The following is an 18,537-nucleotide window of genomic DNA, read 5'->3' as shown; positions in this document are numbered from 1 at the left end:
TGGGCACTTCCAGATACTTTAATATCACTACAGTGATAGATAGGGAAAAGCTACAATTAAGAAACAATTAAACTTGAAACAAAAGCAGGATACTTTTAATATTTTTAAAAATGTGAAGGTACTATTAAAAGATTCAGTGTACTGAGAAAATCAAGAATTACTGAAGATTAACTTTGTCACAGGAAAATAATCTTTTCCTTTTAAGAAAGTAGCCAATGTTCACGTGTCCTTTGCCTCATATCTGAGCAGTGTTTTATGTACAGTACTTAAAGCATTAGCATTTCACACAATGTGATAATGTGATATCACATTAACTTGGAAATAAAGAACAAGCCTTCATCATGGGGCTTAGTACCACGACAAAATGTCTTTGAATGCCTAGTAGTTCTAAAAGTTGGTTCTTTTATGTAATCTCGGTTTCCTGGAGTCCTTCTATATTATACTTTGAGTAGGTTTATCACTGAGGAGTTAGGAACAGAGTGAGAATTATGGGAAAAAGATAAAGAAGTAAAAAAAAAAAAAAAGTGCAAACCTGGCTTTTAGACTTTGCTAACTAACCTTAACTAGTGGTAAGTTACCCAACCGTTTGGGGGCCTTATTTTCTTAATCTTAAAAAAGAAAATGATGCTCCTAGATAAGGTCATCTTAGGTCCTTTCTGCCTCTAGAATAGTGATATCAAAGCCTGTTGCCAGAAAAATCTAGAAAAGTGTACTGTAGCGATTTTATTTCTTTTGTTTTGGCATTTACTATAAAATGTATCTTTATGTGTGTTTCAGTAGCCAACTAATGTTAAATATTGTGTTCAAAGCTAACTGCTTCATTATGAGAAACTCACTGTTGCTAATAAAACAGCAGGGTGGAGTGATTCTTCTCAGGTGAGCAGCCCAGAAAGAGACAACGAAACTTTTAACAGTGGTGACTCTGGACAAGGAGACTCTCGTAGCATGACCCCTGTGGATGTGCCAGTGACAAATCCAGCCGCCACCATACTGCCAGTACATGTCTATCCCCTGCCTCAGCAGATGCGAGTTGCCTTTTCAGCAGCCAGAACCTCTAATCTCGCCCCTGGAACTTTAGACCAACCTATCGTGTTTGATCTTCTTCTGAACAACCTGGGAGAAACTTTTGATCTTCAGCTTGGTAGATTTAATTGCCCTGTGAATGGCACTTATGTTTTCATTTTTCATATGCTAAAGCTGGCAGTAAATGTGCCACTGTATGTCAACCTCATGAAGAATGAAGAGGTCTTGGTATCTGCCTATGCCAATGATGGAGCTCCAGACCATGAAACTGCCAGCAATCATGCAATTCTTCAGCTCTTCCAGGGAGACCAGATATGGTTACGTTTGCACAGGGGAGCCATTTATGGAAGTAGCTGGAAATATTCTACGTTTTCAGGCTATCTTCTTTATCAAGATTGAAAGTCAGTACAGAAGTAACAGAAGGATGGTGTTCTAACTAGTGGGATTAAAGGAAAAGTAGTCCTGGCCCTTGTGACTGATTGGTTTAGGAAAATGTTTTCATTCCTAGAGGAAAGAGGAGGTCCTTACTTTTTTGTTTTCCTCTCCAAGGTGAAAAATTCCAAGCTGATGACCACTAGCACTAATCTGGCACTTTATAAACTGTGATGTAGCCTCGCTAGTCAAGCTGTGAATGTATATTGTTTGCATTTAATCCTTAACTGTAGTAATGTTCAGCTTACTAAACTGACTGCCTCAAGTTCAGGCAAGTTATAATGCCTTGTTGTGCCTCAATAAAAAAAGTTACATGCACCTTCATTGTTCTTATTTGATTAAACATTTAGTTGAGAGGTAAAATATTTACTTTTTAGTATTCATTACTGATAACTCTTGAATAAGGGTATTTATGGGTTCATACTATGATGTGAAAATACAAAGCCTTTTATATATATAACAGCTCCTTTTAGAGTTACTTTTCTCTATTACACATTTTCTCTATCATTAAATTGGTGCAAAAGTAATTGCGGTGTTTGCAATTATTTTTAACCTTTTAAAGCGCAGTTACTTTTGCACCAACCTAATGTTACTATTATACATGTCATCCATCAAGATTTCATCTGTTTTCCATTGGCCCAATCACATACTTGCTGTCCTAGTTAGCTATTAAGTACCTACCACATCTATAATCATACAAGTAAAATAGGAGATGCCTAGGTGATACCACTTGTCCACCATCAGTAATGCTTATGCTTTCTAGTGGATTCACAATTTGATTTGAATAGCAAAATGTTTAGTCATCAAAAAGCTTAGGTCTATGGTCAGGCAATGCTGTGTTTGAATCCTGATTTTGCCACTTAGTGACTGATCTTGGGAAAGTTACTTTACCTCTCAGAGGTCTCTCCTTGTTTTTTAAATGACCATTTCCCTAAATGTAAAATGGGAATGATGATAGATAAACCTCATGGAGCAGTTGTTAAGTTCAACTAAGACTATATCTAAAAGACTTAACGGTGCCTGGCATCTAAGTGCTTAATAAATCTTAGGTGCTGTAATTGTTTTGCTCTCCTTCTGAAAACTTGAGGATTCTGTGTGTGTGCATATCCTGCCTTACGCAATATAGCAGGCGCTGCCAGAATTTAGTGTCTGTTCTAGACACGCATTCTCACACTTTGCTTTTTAAGCTTGTATATGTTTCTCATTAATGAGAACTTACGAATATTTTATTTCTCAATTACTTAAGGAATATTTTTTTAAAGTTAGCATTTTGATTGCAGTATTCTGGAATACGTTAGAGAGAGGGCCATTCTTCCAATGCAACCAAGGCATGTCCCTTGCAAAGGCAGAAAGTTGTTTTGATCCTCCTCTCAGGTGTTAAATAATCTCAGGAGGATGGTATAAGACTTTAAATTATTATAGTTAATATTTTTGAGTTGGGTGTGGCTTCCGCAGTTAAACCCTGAATCCATGTGTAGCTCTCCGTGGTGTTAAATGTTAGTATAGTGTTCTCAAGATAAAGGATGTAATGTGATGGATGCACAATTTAACAGAAATTTTCAACTCCTAGTGGGTACTTGCCAGGCTAGGAATATTAGAATTCCAGTTAAATAAATTAGTTCATGGCTTTCTGTCCAGAATACAAACTGAAAAGTATATAGAAAAGCAGAACTATGATTAAATGATTGAGGGGAAATGTGAGGTTTAAGAATGGTTGTTGGGGTAACTGGTTAGCTCAGTTGGTTAGAGCGCAGTGCTAATAATACCAAGGTTGTGGGTGCGATCCCCGCATGGGCCACTGTGACCTGCGCCCTCCTTTAAAAAAAAAAAAGAAAGAAAAGGTTGTTGCTCAAGTTCAGTGAGGCCTTTTTTAACTATTATGTTTTGTACTACATTAGGGTCTTTAGCTTCGTCTTTACTCCTGCATACAATGTTTATTTAAAATATTGTGAGCATCTCTATATTTTTAAAGATGTCACACGAGAGATCCATTAACTAGGGTATCCTGTCATAATAGTAGTCATGTTTTGGGAGAGTATTTTAAATGAAATACTGTTTTCCTAAATGTAAAGACAATGAACTGGAAATTAAGTATTCTTAGGCTTATGAGAATGAATGGACAAGATCTTTCATTCTGAAGCAATATAGTAACTTTTTGTAGACAGTTCTTCTGGAAGCCATTAGTAAAAAAAAGTCCAGATATCTGTACAGAAAAATGTACACATGCACAGATTTTAGCTACATTTACAAGAGACGGAATGGGGATCCATAGATCTGTACAGCTCATCTGCGGACCTTGTGTAAAGAGCTTTAATGGGAACATCGTGTAGATGGGACTAGAAGTGGAAATACATTCCCTATAATTACTATGTAGTACCCGAGGCTACAGATACTTAACTGGAGGTGGAGATAGAGGAGATAAAGTAAGTTTTTCTATTTACTAAATCCTCCCCCTACTTGTATTCTTTCACTTTCTTTCTTTTAGTCTTTTGTTAAATGAATTCTCCCCCAGGAACTGTGAGCTACTACTGACTCTTACCTCCTCTATAGTGATTTAGTGAATCAATGCAGGTATTTAAAGCAGGAAATGTTTTTTGAGAGGTTTGCTCACTTGCCTCTAGTACCAAAGATCTGTCAACCTTCTCATTTTTTTAAACTTTCTCAACTCCATAATGGCTGTATTTTTACCGTGCTTTGACATCACATGCTGTATTTTTAATACTTTCTTTTTGAAAAGTTTTAATTCCTTAGCTTTATGACTGATGTTCTCTTGTGATCCTTGTGATAACTAGGACGCTATTTTATGTATGTTATCAGGTGGAATAATTGTTGGCATACAGACGCTCAAGTTTTTTCGTATGAATTCCACTCTCCCTGCGAAACACTTTATTTTGATGAAAAATTTAGATTTCTTTCTCTATGTCCTCTGCTTGCTAATCTATCTCAGGGGTATTCTTAACCACCATTTTAATGATTAGGCCAATAACTTCGTCCTCATTTTTCAAGCCTTTGGGCAAGCGTTGACACTGATAGGTACAGCTCACTTGCTACGAGCGCAAGATACTGAATGCCAGGTTACAACATATTGTTACCCATTATCAATACCAAGAGGCCTGGGGCTCACTAATTCTGTTTCGCAAGCATTATTCCTTTATTCATTTTATTTCAAGGGCCTCATGCCTTGAAATAAATGACGAATTTAGTCTTTCAAATATGTAGGTTATCTGATTTGTACCTGGCTCTGGTGCTACAAAGATGAATGACTCAGATGTTCAGACACATCAGGTATCAGGTTTATCAATTTCATCTGCTGAGAGCAAATCTTGATTTACTTCTTTGCTTTCTATCACACCCCTGGTTTTTCTGTTCTATATCTGGAATGTTTACTATTCAGAAGCTAGCCCTCCTTGGACCAGTTCTTTAATTTTCCCATCTTTTCCCTTTAAGTTTCGCTTTCTGGGAGAGCTCCTGGATTTCATCTTCCATCCTTTTTTAGAGTCTTAAATCTCTGCTACATTTAAAATTTATACTACACTTATGTTAACTGAACATTCCTTACATATATGTATTCTGTTCTCGTTTCATGATTGAATTATTTTCTAATTTTAAGGATAAAGTTTTAAAAGTTTTCTTCCCTCTGTAGTTTATTTCCTACACTTTTCCTGTTTGGTTTAGTCTCATCTGTTTGCTTAGAATCTTGTGATAATTGGTTGACTGTTTCTATTTATGAACAAAAACAATGATTGGAATCTTTGAATGCGGAGGTGGTCCTTGTTGACTTTTGGTGGGAGAACACCGAAGTAGGGGAATGGAAGAGCTTTCTAAGTGGGGCACAAAACCCAGAAGCCATAAAGGATGGGCAAATTTGACACATACAATTTATTCCCCTAAAACTTCTGTTTAGGTGAAATAATGTCAAAAGACAAATGATCACTTGCTGTGGGAGGAAATCAATAAGAAAAGGATGGCCCCAAAAAGGCCGACAGATATGATGAGGCAATTCATATACACATTAAAAAAAAGATCAATAAGTATATGTAAGGTTTTAAAGTACATGTTTTGGCAAGCATGTGGGGAAATAGCCGCTCAGACTGTAGATGGGAATATAATTGGTACATTTTTGAAGAGTAAATTGGCAATAGCTATCAAGATAAACTACATGCTTTTTTGACCCAGAAATTCCAGCACTAGAAATTTACAAATAGTTTTGGAATTATGCCAAAGTATATGCATACAGATGTTTTGTATAGCATTAATTATAATAGGAAAATTGGAGAAGCAACCAGTCAATAAGGAGATGCCTGTCAATAGGGAATTGGTTAAATAACTCAAAATGAAAGACACAGGACAGAGTGCGCAACATTATTTGTGTAAAAATTTGTAAAAGCATGTAAATGTGATTACTTGGATCATTTTTTTCCTGATAATATGTATAAGAAATCTGATAGTGTTGGCCTTAAGGAAAGGCCAACAGGTTTTAACAGGAGGGGGGAAGACTTACTTTCCATTTTGAATCTTACTGTAGAACTTGAAACGTACATTATCACTTCTTTTTTTTTAAAGAAAAAAAATCTTAAAGTGGTAGATTGCTATGGTATTTACCCTGCCTTGTCTTACCTTGGATAGAGCTTGAGGGTTTGTTTTAATTATCATTAAGCCTGGGATAACACATGGAAGAGTTTTACCATAAAAACCTAACCACCTTTCACTAATATTTGCACTTCACCTCGTAATTTACAGAGTACTCGCATGTACGTAATCTTATTTGATCTTCACAATGGCCTTCGTGAGGTAGGTACTGTTTTAGGGAATAAGAAAATGGAGACTGGGAGACTGACTTCCTAAGGCCACTAGCAGAAGGGCCTGAGCCAGACTTAGCTCTCTCAAGTCCAAATACAGCATAGCATTTTCTACAGTACGTTTTTTCTCTTCTCCAGTTCTCAGGTTCTGTTCCTTCACTGTGTTTTCCACTGCTGTTTTGCACACATAGTTGTTTTTGGTGCACTACTCAGCTTTGCTATGGCCAACTGAACTCTTTGTGACCTGGACAAAGTGGACTCAGTTGACTCTGTCATAAGTTAACAATTTTTCCTAGGTCCTGACGTTGAGGCAGGATGACTCCTTAGCCAGTGTGAAATGTGGAAACCTCAGAAGTGAAGAAACAATATTTTGAGGAAAAAAATGATTTGAAAGTAGATATTTCTTCTTTAGTTTTAGCTAATGCTACTATTTTTAATTTCTGTCTCTCCTCACCACCACTGCCACTTTAGTTTCTTGGAGAAGGAAGTTTCTGGCTTCCGTTCAGAAACTCTCTAACTCCCTATTACTTTAACTTACATATCACTGATTTCCTTCCTTCCTTCCTTCCTTCTTTCCTTCCTCCCTCCCTCCCTCCCTCCCTCCCTCCCTCCCTTCCTTCCTTCCTCTTTAACTGAGCAGTCTGTCACATTCCGTTAGAAAATTTTATTCAGGGCTTTTTGTTACATGTGACATCTTAAAGGAGATAATTGTTGACTTCTATTAACAAAATACTAAAGATCTTATAAGCTGTACGTATATAATCTTGCATATATTTCAGGTGCTCTGCCAGTATCGATACTTTAGGAATGGAGATATTTAATCACAAACTTTTCAGTATTCACATACAGATTATTTAACATAGTTTAAAAGATGTATTGTTAAACTTACAGGTAGGGATTTTTGTGCACTGGGTTTTTCGCTCCCATTTTCTTTTTACCATATGGACTAGATTCAAGCCTATTAACACGTACCAGCAGATGAGCTGATGCCAACAGATGGGGAAGACAGCTGTGTGGTATTCCGTTTAGATGACTAAAATGTTAAGTCTCAAAAGCCACAGTGGAAGTGCTTGGAGTAAAAAATTTCTTTCTGTAATTTGAGCTGTAATCATGCTTCATGCTGTATTTCTAGAGAAATGACATCCACTTCTATGGTGTCAACTAACCTATATACACAGATGACTCATGGTTTTCTAATTGCATCCTTTTATTCCTTCCTCTTTCCCCTGCCATGGCTTCCTGCCATCTCACCCAGCTCTTTTGTGAGTGCCAGATGCGGACTTCCAATTGTCACTGGACGTCTCTAGCCATATAACCCATAAGCACATCTAGTTCAACATGTCCACAGGCAAATTCATCTCTCCTCCAAAATCTAATACCCATTCCATTTTCTCTGGTTAATGACCTCCATAGGTCATCAAAACTTTAAAATCATTATTGACTTCTTTTTACTACTTTGTATATGCAATCAATCACAAATTCCTGTTTATTCAACCTGGGAAATGTCTCATTGCTGTATTACCTTCATTACTTCTGTGGATATCCTGTTTCAGACCCTCTATTTCTCTCATATGCATTCATTTATTCATTAACAGTACTTACTGATTGCTTATTATGTGCCAGGCATAGTGTGAAACTCTCACTATGTCACATTCATCAAATGTTGAATAAGGTCTCTCCTCTCTCCTTTTAAATAAAATATAGTAGTTAATATTGAGCTTGTACCATGAGCAATGTGCTCATCTAATTTAGTTTTCACAACAGCTCTTGAAAACAGATGAGTAAACAGGCACTGAGAGGTGAGGCACATGTAAACCACGATAATACAACAAGACAATTCTACCTTGAACAAGGTGAGGTTATCAATAAATATAGACATCCTCTCATGCAATAAAAAAGGGGACTCAAACAATGGACCATATGTAGGTTAAACATAGTTAATATTTTACGGAAAACTTTTTAAAAACATTTGCAAAGAAATCTGACAACAGAATCATGATTTTTTTTTTCTGTTGTCTCAGACACTGCTAATTTGACAGCACTGTTTTTTTAGTAACTTTTCTTCACTGAATCCACAGCACATAAAGTTTTCATGGGAACATCAACTCTCTTTTTAATTATTATTTTATTAAAATTTTTATTTTGTGATAATTATAGATTCTCATGTTGTTATAAGAAATAACATAGATGGATCCTGTGTATCTTTATGCAATCTGCTTCAATGGTAACATCTTGTAAAACTATAGGACAATATCACAACCAGGATATTAAGATTGATATTCTCAAAATACAGAACATTTCTATCACCACAAGAATCCCTCATGTTGCTCTTTCATAGTCACGCCCACCCCCTTCAACCCCTCACAACCACTGATCTGTTCTTTCTACAATTTGTTGTTTTAAGAATGTTATATATGAGAAATGTTACATACATGGAATCAAATAGTACGTGACCTTTTGGGACTGGCGTTTTATCACTTAGCATCATTCTCTGAAGATTCACCCAGGTTGTTGTGTGTATCTTTCCTTTTTATTGCTCAATAGTAGTCCATGGTATAGATGTGCCACAGTTTGCTTAACTGCTGCTTTGCAGAGAGGTTGTACCATTTTACACTCCTACCAAAAATATGAGTGATCCAGTTTCTCTGCATCCTTGCCAGCATTTGGTAGTATAACTATTTTTAAAAATCTCTCCTTTTACATTATTGGAATGACTGCATCAAGTCTCTCCCTACTCCAAACCATCCTTAGTGCTACAAGAGTTCAGCTTTAGACATGTGCCTTAAAGAATTTGGGTACATTCAGGTAAAAACTTAGTAGGCATTGGGATACATCTAGTTTAAGGAAAGAGATCTTGGTTAGTCATGGTTTTGTCAACCCTGCTGAGTTGATGGTTAAAGTTATGTAAGTGGATGAAATGACAAAAGTAGAATGGGTGGCAAAGAACTTCTCAGAGTTCTGAGAAGCACCAGTGTTTAAGAGTTAGGTGATCAAGTGAGTAATCAAAGGGTTATGAATATATTCTTCAAGATAAAACAAGGAAAGAGATATTAAAAAGAGAAGAGCGTATAAGATGCTGTCAAATGCCAGAGAGACACTTTTTAAGATGAAAGCTGAAAATGTCCTTTGCATTTGGTATGTAAGGGATCAGTGTTTTGTGCTTGGAAATTTTGGTGGGAGAAATGGGGGCAGATGCCTGGGGATAGTTGACTGAAGCATGAATAGGAAATAAGGAAGTAGACACAATGAATGAAGACCATTCTTTGGAATGAAAAGTGAAAAAGAATGAACAATAATTAGAAAGGATTACTGAAGAAAGATTGTTTTTTAACTAGGGGAAATGCTTTTAGGCTGAGGTTGAATCAGTGGAGAGAAAGAGACTGAAAATATAGGAAAAAGTTTTACAAATTGTCAACAATGAGCATGTAATAATACTCAAAATTAATTATATTGAAAAAATATATAGAAGCAAGGAGAGATATTTATGGAGCAAGGTTGTAAAGGAGATGAGAGAAGATGGAGAAGGTAAGCAGAGATAAATTTGTGTTTGAGTGAGTTGAGCCTATTGCTTTGCTCATCTTTGCAGGACTGTGAGAAGGTGTAGGAAGTTTGAAAAGAGTTTTGAGGGTTGGAACAGTTGAGGGAATGGGAAGTGGTACTGATCAAAGACAAGGAATCGTATTGTTCAGTCTGAGAAAATACATTTGTAATGATGTCAATTTACACAGTGGATCAGGGTAGACTTGAGAAGTGAATCTGGAGTTTCATAGCAAAGAAGGATGTGTAGTCAGGAATAGATAAACTAAGGAAAACTGAAAAAGTGATTGAGTTGGAAAACATGTATAACTATTGAAGGAGAGAGAGAAGAATAGGTCCTAACTTGAAAAGAGGATATTGGAATTAAGATTCAGGATCAAGGAGGTTGAGATTATCATAAGCAAGAGAGTGGGTTAATGAAATAGCGTGGAGATGAAAAGCACTGTTTTCTAAGATCCTGGAGTGCTAAGGAGTTTGTAGTTTATCTTGAAATGGATGGGAAATCATCAAGGAAGGGACATGACAGTATTAACCCTTAAGAAACACTACTCTGATGGCAGCGTGGAGAATGGATTAAAGAAGGGCAAAACTGGAAGCAATCAGAGACATATTGCTAGGCACTTTTGCACCCAGCTGAGGGGGGTTGTCTCACTTACAGCCTCTGCAGAGGGGATAGCTTTCAGGCAGCCAAGTTTTCTGCTACGTGTATTCTATCCAACTGATTGAACTCAGTTAATTGGACCAGTCTGTCTTAATTTTCTGCTCCTGGAAAGATCACATCCCCTCGGATGTATTTTTCCCACATTCATCTTATTTATTATTTACTAAGTGTAATTAGAACTCTCTTTTCTGAGTTAACCTCAGGAAGAAATAGTTCCTTAATATTTTTATGCCATTAAGAAGATACGGCCATAGTGAGTGTAAACAGTATAACCCTTCTTTGTCTTTCACTACTTATCTGAGAAGGTCTATAAATTTTTCAGGAACTCTCGGCACGTAGTTACTCTGATCTCTGTATTTCCAGAGTTAACTCTGTAAATATATGTTTACATTTCTCTCTTCTATCAGATTGTAAGTTCCTTCATAGTAACGTGCATCAAATTCATCTAATTATAATGTGGTACCTAAATATTTCAGTACTCAGGTTCAAAAATATGTTTAACAAATGTTCAGTGAATGAGTGAGTGAACGAATGACGGCTCCCAAAGACCGAGGGAGCCCTGTCCTCCTGTGGGCTAGATTTTCAAGGTTCCCAAAAGTCTGCCCTGGAACAGGCTCAGTTGTGATGCCCAGACAGTTCTCGAACTAACAAAAAGTGCCACTCCATCTATATATGCTTAATTGGGAAGCAGCTGTAAAGGGACACCTAATCAGTTCTTTTCCCGGACTGGGGAGAGTGGCGGGGAGGCTGTTTTCCGTACGCAGCATGGCGGCCGCCTACCGGACGTAGTGAGCGTAGCTTCCTTTCGGAGAAGCCGAGACTACTTTCCGTACAGCAACATGCCGGCCGCCTGGAGGAGGCCGCCATAGCTTCACGCTCGGGGGAAGAGGCTGCCGTAAAGGAGGCGCCGCTTCCTCTTCTTACTTCTCCCGCCTCCCACCGGCCGTCGTAAAAGGGTGAATGGAGAGCGAGTTGTGGGGGGTAGAAAGGGAGGACCGGGGGCGCGGAGTCAGAGTGGCGCAGCAAGTGGCTGCAGGTGGCGACGGGGGTGGGGGGTGAAAAGTGAGGTAGTGCAGGGGTCACGGAGGAGGAGGCTGAGAGGGTCGAAAGAAAAACTAAAGCTGCAGTCTGGCCTACTGGTCCGGGGGCCGCGGAGCCCCCACCTGGGGAGATGGACCTCAACCGGATCATCCAAGCGCTGAAGGGCACCATCGACCCGAAGCTGCGGATTGCAGCCGAGAATGAGCTCAACCAGGTGAGGAGCGGGCCTGCGGCGCCCCCGCCGGCTCCCCGGCTCTCCCTCCGGGGCGCCCCGATCTCCACCCCCGCGGGGCGCCGGACCCGCGCGGCTCCGGCCTGCAGCGCCCCCACCCCGGGGTCCAGTCACGCCGCACTCCCGGAATCTCTTTCCGAACAGCTCTCGCACCTGTTGGTTACCTTTGCATCTGTTCACGTCGTTTTCCTTCCCCAGCGCAGTTCGTTCAGCGGGTTGGTTCGCCAGAAAGCAGCGTGAGCAACCTTTGCTACTGTTTTCAGGGTGTGATTTCTTTAAGAACGCCGACTGGGGGACGCGGGTGGGGAAATGCACTGACAATTCGAGTCTGAGTTCAGCTTTTCTCCAGACCCGGCCCTCTTTAGGTGTTGCTGTGGGAAACCCCGCCCATCGCCTGCCGCTGTGGGTCCGGCCGGACTGTGGGGCCCCCGCGTGAGTGGCCGAGTTTTGTTGGAGCGCTGGCACAGGCGGTGGGGGAGCCCTCCGGGGAGAGCAGGCGGTGTGCCTGGCGGTGCTGCTTCACAAAGGACACACCGAAGTAGACGTGGTGGAGGGATTGCTCGTGAACGCCAAAGTGGGCAAGACTTTCTTTCCCTCTTCATCCTCCGTGCTTGCTCACTAGCCTTGACCTTGCCCGGCGTTACTACCGACGTTTCGAAATTTTAATGATCCCAAACTCGAGCTTATTGTTTTCCTCTTCACCTGTAAGAATGAATGATCGACCTCTCACTGAGACGTACGAATTAAAGTCTACTCCTCAGGGGAGAGGAACCCGCCGTTTGAGGTTGTGGTAATCCTTCACATGTAAAGGTCCTAAATGAGTGGTTCTCAAAGGGTGGCCCAGGATGAGCAGCGACAACATCACCTGGGAACTTGTTGGAAATGCAAATTATGGGGGTTTTGCTCTAGACTTAAAGAATCAGAAACTCTGGGAGCGGGGGTGGGGACGAGGGTTCTAATTAGCTAGCTAGGTGATTCTAGGCCTCCTAACGTGTGAGAACGACTGTCCTAAGTAAATATTTCCGTAGGAGTTCACTAAGGTTTTCCCTGGTTGGAGTTGACTTTAAAGGGCAGGTAGGCACTGTGATTCTTTGAAATGGATCACTGGAATGAGAAATCTGGGTGGAGTTGGGAGTAAGTGTGACTCCAGGATTCCCAGGAGATAAAAGGGAGAGTGAAAACACCCACTCTGGCGAGAAGGTTGAGTTGAACTGAAGCCCAAAGGGAACGTATTGGTGCCTCAAAAAGAACAGGACTCTCACGGAGAATAAGAAAAAGTTAAAGTCACTACCTATCCCAGACTGTGCAGAGTAGAAGTACTATATGTTGATTGGCTAGAAAAATAGTAATCCAGGGGTTGGTTAGAAGGAACAAAGCAAGAGCTGAACTTGCAATCCAGTATGAGCGAGGAGCTGGCCTGTTGGGGAGCCCCTTCGCCTCACAGTGAGGCCAGGTGTTTCTTTAATAGTGTTGATAGGGATCATATCTTTGATATTACGTTATACTTTTCTGCCTCTGTTAGCCTACTCCTGCTTTATCTGTGATTCATCAATATATACGTGCAGTTGACTTTTTGGAAGTGGAAAAGATAGGTGGGAGAGCCTTGGAACTAGAAGAGACATTTAGGACCCAGTTTTATCTTTTTCTTCATGGTATTTCAATCCAAATCCATTCCATCCTCACTCTGCCCTGCCCCATGTTCCCTTAGGTCCTCACAGCACACAATTCCCTCTGCAACGTGTAAATGTAGCTGATTGTTACGCCACTCATTTAGCATTTATGTTCTTTTTTTTTTTTTTTTTTTTTAAAGATTTTATTGGGGAAGGGGAACAGGACTTTATTGGGGAACAGTGTGTACTTCCAGGCCTTTTTTCCAAGTCAAGTTGTTGTCCTTTCAGTCCTAGTTGTGGAGGGCGCAGCTCAGCTCCAGGTCCAGTTGCCTTGCTAGTTGCAGGGGGCACAGCCCACCATCCCTTGCGGGACTTGAACTGGCAACCTTGTGGTTGAGAGGATGCGCTCCAACCAACTGAGCCATCCGGGAGCTCAGCTGCAGCTCAGCTCAAGGTGCCTTGGTCAATCTTAGTTGCAGGGGGCGGAGCCCACCATCCTTTGCAGGACTCGAGGGATTGAACTGGCAACCTTGTGGCTGAGAGCCCACTGGCCCATGTGGGAATCGAACTGGCAGCCTTCCGAGTTAGGAGCGCGGAGCTCTAACCGCCTGAGCCACTGGGCAGGCCCAAGCATTTATATTCTTGTATAGTGCTTTGGATGGTAATATGCTCTCCCTAAATATTTTTTTGAATTGTTTGTAAGTAGAAGACTAAAGTATGTCATAAGCTTATAGTACAACATGGTTCTAATGTAAGGTTTTGTATGCTTCTCCTTTACCACCCTACTTTGTGGGATACACAGGTGGGTAATCTACCGTAAGTGATTAGGGTCCAGCTCCTTTAGTTTAGTCTAGGTCCCCCCTCAGCAAATATGTTCTGCATAGGAAATGGGGGTAGCTTCTACAGTGTACTGATTGATTTGTCAATGCCATTTAGAAGAGTAGTCAGCTTCAAAACGTAAAAGCCTGTATTCTAAAGGATGAATTTTTATTTGGAGCTGTGTTTTTCTGTGGCCAACATAATTTCAATCACCAGTGACTAATTCCTTGATTGCTATTTGTGATATTGTTTCTGTGTGAAAATGCATTTTAATTTTTATCGCAAGATATGAAGAAGGAGTCCTGTACACATTCCTCACTGTCCCTAGACCCAGAATTCCCTTTAGCAGTAGCATAGGGAAGTAGGAAAGGGTAGCTATCTTTCTCCAGTAACTCATCCAGAAAGGTGTTTTCTTTTAATAAATCACTATCCACATTGCATCAACAGGGAAATAAAGATATGTACTTTCTTTATTTAAAAAATTAAATTTATTGGGGTGACAGTGGTTAGTAAAATTACATAGGTTTCAAGTGTACAATTCTGTAATCCATTACCTATATATCACATTGTATGTTCAGCACCCAGAGTCAGTTCTCCTTCTATCACCACATATTTGACCCCCTTTATCCTCTTCTACCATCCCCCCACCCCCCTTACCCTCTGGTAACCACTGAGCTGTGTCTGTGTCTATGAGTTTTTGTTTCTTCATGTGTTTATCTTGTTCGTTTGTTGCTTTCAGTTTTATATCCTACATATGAGTGAAGTCATATGGTTCTCGACTTTTTCTGACTTATTTTGCTTAGCATCTCAAGATCCATCCATGTTGTCACAAATAACAGTATTTCATCTTTCCTTATGACAGAGTAGTTAGTATTCCATTGTGTATATGTACTACATTTTCTCTATCCACTCATCTATTGAAAGTCACTTTGGTTCTTTCCATGTCTTGGCTACCATAAATAATGCTGCAATGAACATTGCAGTACATGCAAAAGATATGTACTTTCATTGCCCAGCTCTGGAATCCCTGCTTTTCCATGTATCTGTAGGTATCATTTTTTATTGCTCTTTTAAGAGAGTTTGCTTATATGAATAGCATATTTATTGAATTATATTGAAGGTACTAGTATAAGACTCAGCTCTCATAGAGCTTACATTCTAGTGGGGGATGCAGACAAGTAAATAATAAAATTTCAGGTCATCAGTGCTATAGAGAGATTTGAAGCCCTAGAGAGAGTGTGTTGTGATGTAGACATAGCGTGGTCATTCTCTGAAGAATGACATTGAGCAGAGACCTAGATGTGAAGGAGCGAACCAGGTGAATAACTGGGGGAGGAACAGAGGGAAGGGCAAGTTCAGCAGAGGCCCTCAACTTTGCGTTTTGGAGGACCAGAAAAGTTAGTGTAGTGGGGGCAGTGAGGCAGAGAATTGGAAAACATCAGATCTTTGCTTTAAATGTGTTCTCATAAAATGCAGAATTTAGTTAAGCAAGTAAACTATTTCCAGAAAACTTCGCAGATACCAAGTAAATATCCTCAAGAAATCATTGAGAAATAATCTTATTTTTTCCCCCTTAGAAATCTGAAGCCCAGGGTGGAAAAAGAAATTGTCCAATTTCTTTTGTGAAGAAAGTAGTAGGAGAATACATCTGAATTTACCATTGAATGTTTTAGCTGGCCAAATTTAGGTACATTGAATCAAGGCTGAAAGGAGAAAACAAAAAGTTGCAGAAGTTCTTTGAATAGCAAACAGTTGCAGAAAAAAGTTACAAAATGTGTACAATGGTAACAGTGTTGAAATAAAAGTAATCTTGTCATATAACTACTTTTAAATCAGTAGCATTAATCTGAGTATAAAGGTTATTTTGTACTCGTGTAATAAGATTTTTAAAATAAAAACTGGCTGTATAGTAAACTATATAGACATTTGATTCACTACAAGATCTCAAAAGTTATAAATACGAGTGATTTTATAATGTAAATATAGAAAGTGTAGAAGATTGGGCTAAATCTTTATTAATTTTGACTCTTGTAAACTGCTATTAAAAGAAATGTTTTCTTGGGCCTGCCCGCTGGCTCAGGTGGTTGGAGCTCCGTGCTCCTAATGCCAAAGGCTGCTGGTTTGATTCCCACATGGGCCAGTGGGCTCTCAACCACAAGGATGCCGGTTCGATTCCTCAAGTCCTGCAAGGGATGGAGGGCAGCGCCCCCTGCAACTAAGATTGAACAGGGCACCTTGAGCTGAGCTGCTACTGAGCTCCCGATGACTCGGTTGGAGTGTGTCCTCTCAACCAGAAGGTTAACGGTTCGACTCCTGCAAGGGATGGTGGGCTGCACTCCCTGCAACTAGCAACAGCTCAGACCTGGAGCTGAGCTGTGCCCTCCACAACTAAGATTGAAAGGACAACAACTTGACTTGGAAAAAGCCCTGGAAATATACACTGTTCCCCAATAAAGTCCTGTTCCCCTTCCCCAATTAAAAAATTAAAAAAAAAAAAGAAAAATATTTTCTTAAAAACTACTTTAAAATTCTGGTGGTTTCAATAATGGATAAAACAGAATTTTCCTCATATACAGCCGATTTAAGATTCTGAGGTTTATACAGGATGGAAGAACAATTAATAAAATAATTCAAAATGTTACTGAAGACTATAGAAATGTTTAGAAAGCATGATGTTCTTGGATGGAAAGGATCAGTATTTTAAACGTGACAGTTTTCTCCAAATTTTTTTAATCAAAGAGTTATCTTAATGTGACTATAAATAAATAAAAATAAATAGGAAAGGTGACAAATTAAAAAATTAAGTGACATGCATGAACCTAGTGGTGTATTGAAAGGGATGCCACCATAGATTCAGGCTCCTGGGAGAAGGTAACCTGAACAGACTCTATGCTTCATTTGTCTGTCTTTAGCCTTACTGAGAATTTATGGGTCTTTTCTGGGAATGTCAGCAGGCAAGGCCAAGTATAAGCTCTGGGAATGTGGCAGGGCTATAACATGGTGTAGGAACTAGACATCTGGTGGGAATATGGTCAGAAAAAATGGGTTGTCTGTATTTATTTATTTTTGTTGCTTCTAAAGTCATGGCCATACTCAGGAGTAAGTCAAAGTAGAACATTTCTGTGGGGTAAAATGACCCAGGCAGTAGGTCATTTTCGTCAACACAAGCTCACTGGGACATTTGTTAAGTTTAAAAGACACTCCAGCATAGCGGGCAGCTGCTGATGACAGCTCTTCACACTGTGAAGCACACCGTTCCAATCTGGACTGGTTCCTCTCCATAGCGCATGCACACCTAGTTAACATTATCTTGTCCGTTTGCCTGTGTCGGATCTTCTGTTTCCTGTAGCATGTTTTTCTGTTTTTGGTTTGTCAAAATACATAAAACTGAAGCACAAATAAGCTGGGTAGAAATACTTGCAATGTATAGGTCAGATAAAAAGATGAGATTGTAAATTTATAAATAGCTCTTAGAATTTATTAAGACTAAAACAAATATTCCACTTACAAAAGGGTAAAGGGAATAAGGAATTTGCAGGAAAAAACAAATAGCCATCAAACGGAAAAAAAATCAACCTAGAGGAAATGTAATTTCAAATATGGATAATGTTTTAAAATTTTGAAGGCATGATAATGGTAATCCCTATAGTTGATAGATGGACACACTCATATACTGCTGTTGGGAGTGTAAATTGCTACACCTTTTCTGGACAGCATTTTGACCACATATGTAAAAAAAATAAAAAATGATAATGTTCTTACTCTTATCAATTTATTTTAAATAAAATTTTTTTTTGACTTGAAGTATTTTAGTAATCTTCATTTTGCTTTGGAGAGTTTTTCTCACTTTAAAAGTTTTTCTTTTACTTACAATAGTGTATATAGTAACAGGTACTACTATAAAATATTTCTTTGTAATTTCAGTCCTACAAGATTATCAATTTTGCCCCCAGTTTACTTCGGATTATAGTCTCCGACCATGTGGAATTCCCAGTACGCCAGGCAGGTGAGTTAATTTTTTTTATCCTTTATAAATTTATTTATGGTGAAAGTAGAACTAGAGTTTTATTTTAATTCTAAATATCTGTGATTACTTGAAAAAGCAGGAAACACACAAGAGGTATTTCTAATGGCTTAAAAAATCACTTGTTTTTCCTCTGGAAACTTAGCGTTAGATACGGAGCTCTTAAATATCCCCTAGCTTTTTCCTTCTTCCTCTCCCTTCCATCCACCAACATCTTGTCTCTGTAACTTTGCTGTTGTTCCCCTTAGATTCCCCAATTTTAATAGCTTAGTCTCCCTAATTGTTTATGATTCCTAATGGTATAGGTTATGATTTTATAGCCTTTGGGCCCATAGATTAAAATCGTGAATTTATATGAC

The 18,537-nt window shown here is 39.3% G+C and overlaps 2 protein-coding genes and 1 long non-coding RNA gene across 15 annotated transcripts in view; 2 read left to right on the top strand and 1 right to left on the bottom strand.

The window, feature by feature from the left end:
* CAPRIN2 (caprin family member 2) overlaps positions 1-1,809 on the top strand; it is a 40,428-nt gene extending 38,619 nt beyond the window's left edge. For 5 of the 12 annotated variants that reach the window (XM_033116677.1, XM_033116682.1, XM_033116681.1 and 2 more), the window contains one exon: positions 854-1,774. In XM_033116677.1, the coding sequence (XP_032972568.1) occupies positions 854-1,422 (569 nt within the window). In that variant the 3' untranslated portion in view covers positions 1,423-1,774. Of the gene's footprint in view, positions 1-809 lie in introns of all 12 variants that reach the window. The other 7 variants (XM_033116688.1, XM_033116685.1, XM_033116679.1 and 4 more) reach the window with 6 other exon arrangements.
* The window catches only part of LOC117028302 (uncharacterized), a 39,887-nt gene extending 27,806 nt beyond the window's left edge, over positions 1-12,081 (bottom strand). Inside the window, exon 1 of the long non-coding RNA XR_004424108.1 lies at positions 11,890-12,081. This is a non-coding gene — a long non-coding RNA (uncharacterized LOC117028302). The remainder of the gene's footprint in view (positions 1-11,889) is intronic.
* Positions 11,401-18,537, top strand: part of IPO8 (importin 8) — a 59,930-nt gene continuing 52,793 nt past the window's right edge. Inside the window, exons 1-2 of one of the 2 annotated variants that reach the window (XM_033116689.1) lie at positions 11,401-11,707; positions 18,079-18,160. In XM_033116689.1, coding sequence (XP_032972580.1) covers positions 11,624-11,707; positions 18,079-18,160 — 166 coding nt within the window. In that variant the 5' untranslated portion in view covers positions 11,401-11,623. The remainder of the gene's footprint in view (positions 11,708-18,078; positions 18,161-18,537) is intronic. The other variant, XM_033116690.1, reaches the window with a different exon arrangement.

Source organism: Rhinolophus ferrumequinum, chromosome 10 (genome assembly GCF_004115265.2).
Source record: "Rhinolophus ferrumequinum isolate MPI-CBG mRhiFer1 chromosome 10, mRhiFer1_v1.p, whole genome shotgun sequence".
NCBI classification, from domain to species: domain Eukaryota; kingdom Metazoa; phylum Chordata; class Mammalia; order Chiroptera; family Rhinolophidae; genus Rhinolophus; species Rhinolophus ferrumequinum.
This window is presented reverse-complemented; position numbering and strand designations above follow the sequence as displayed.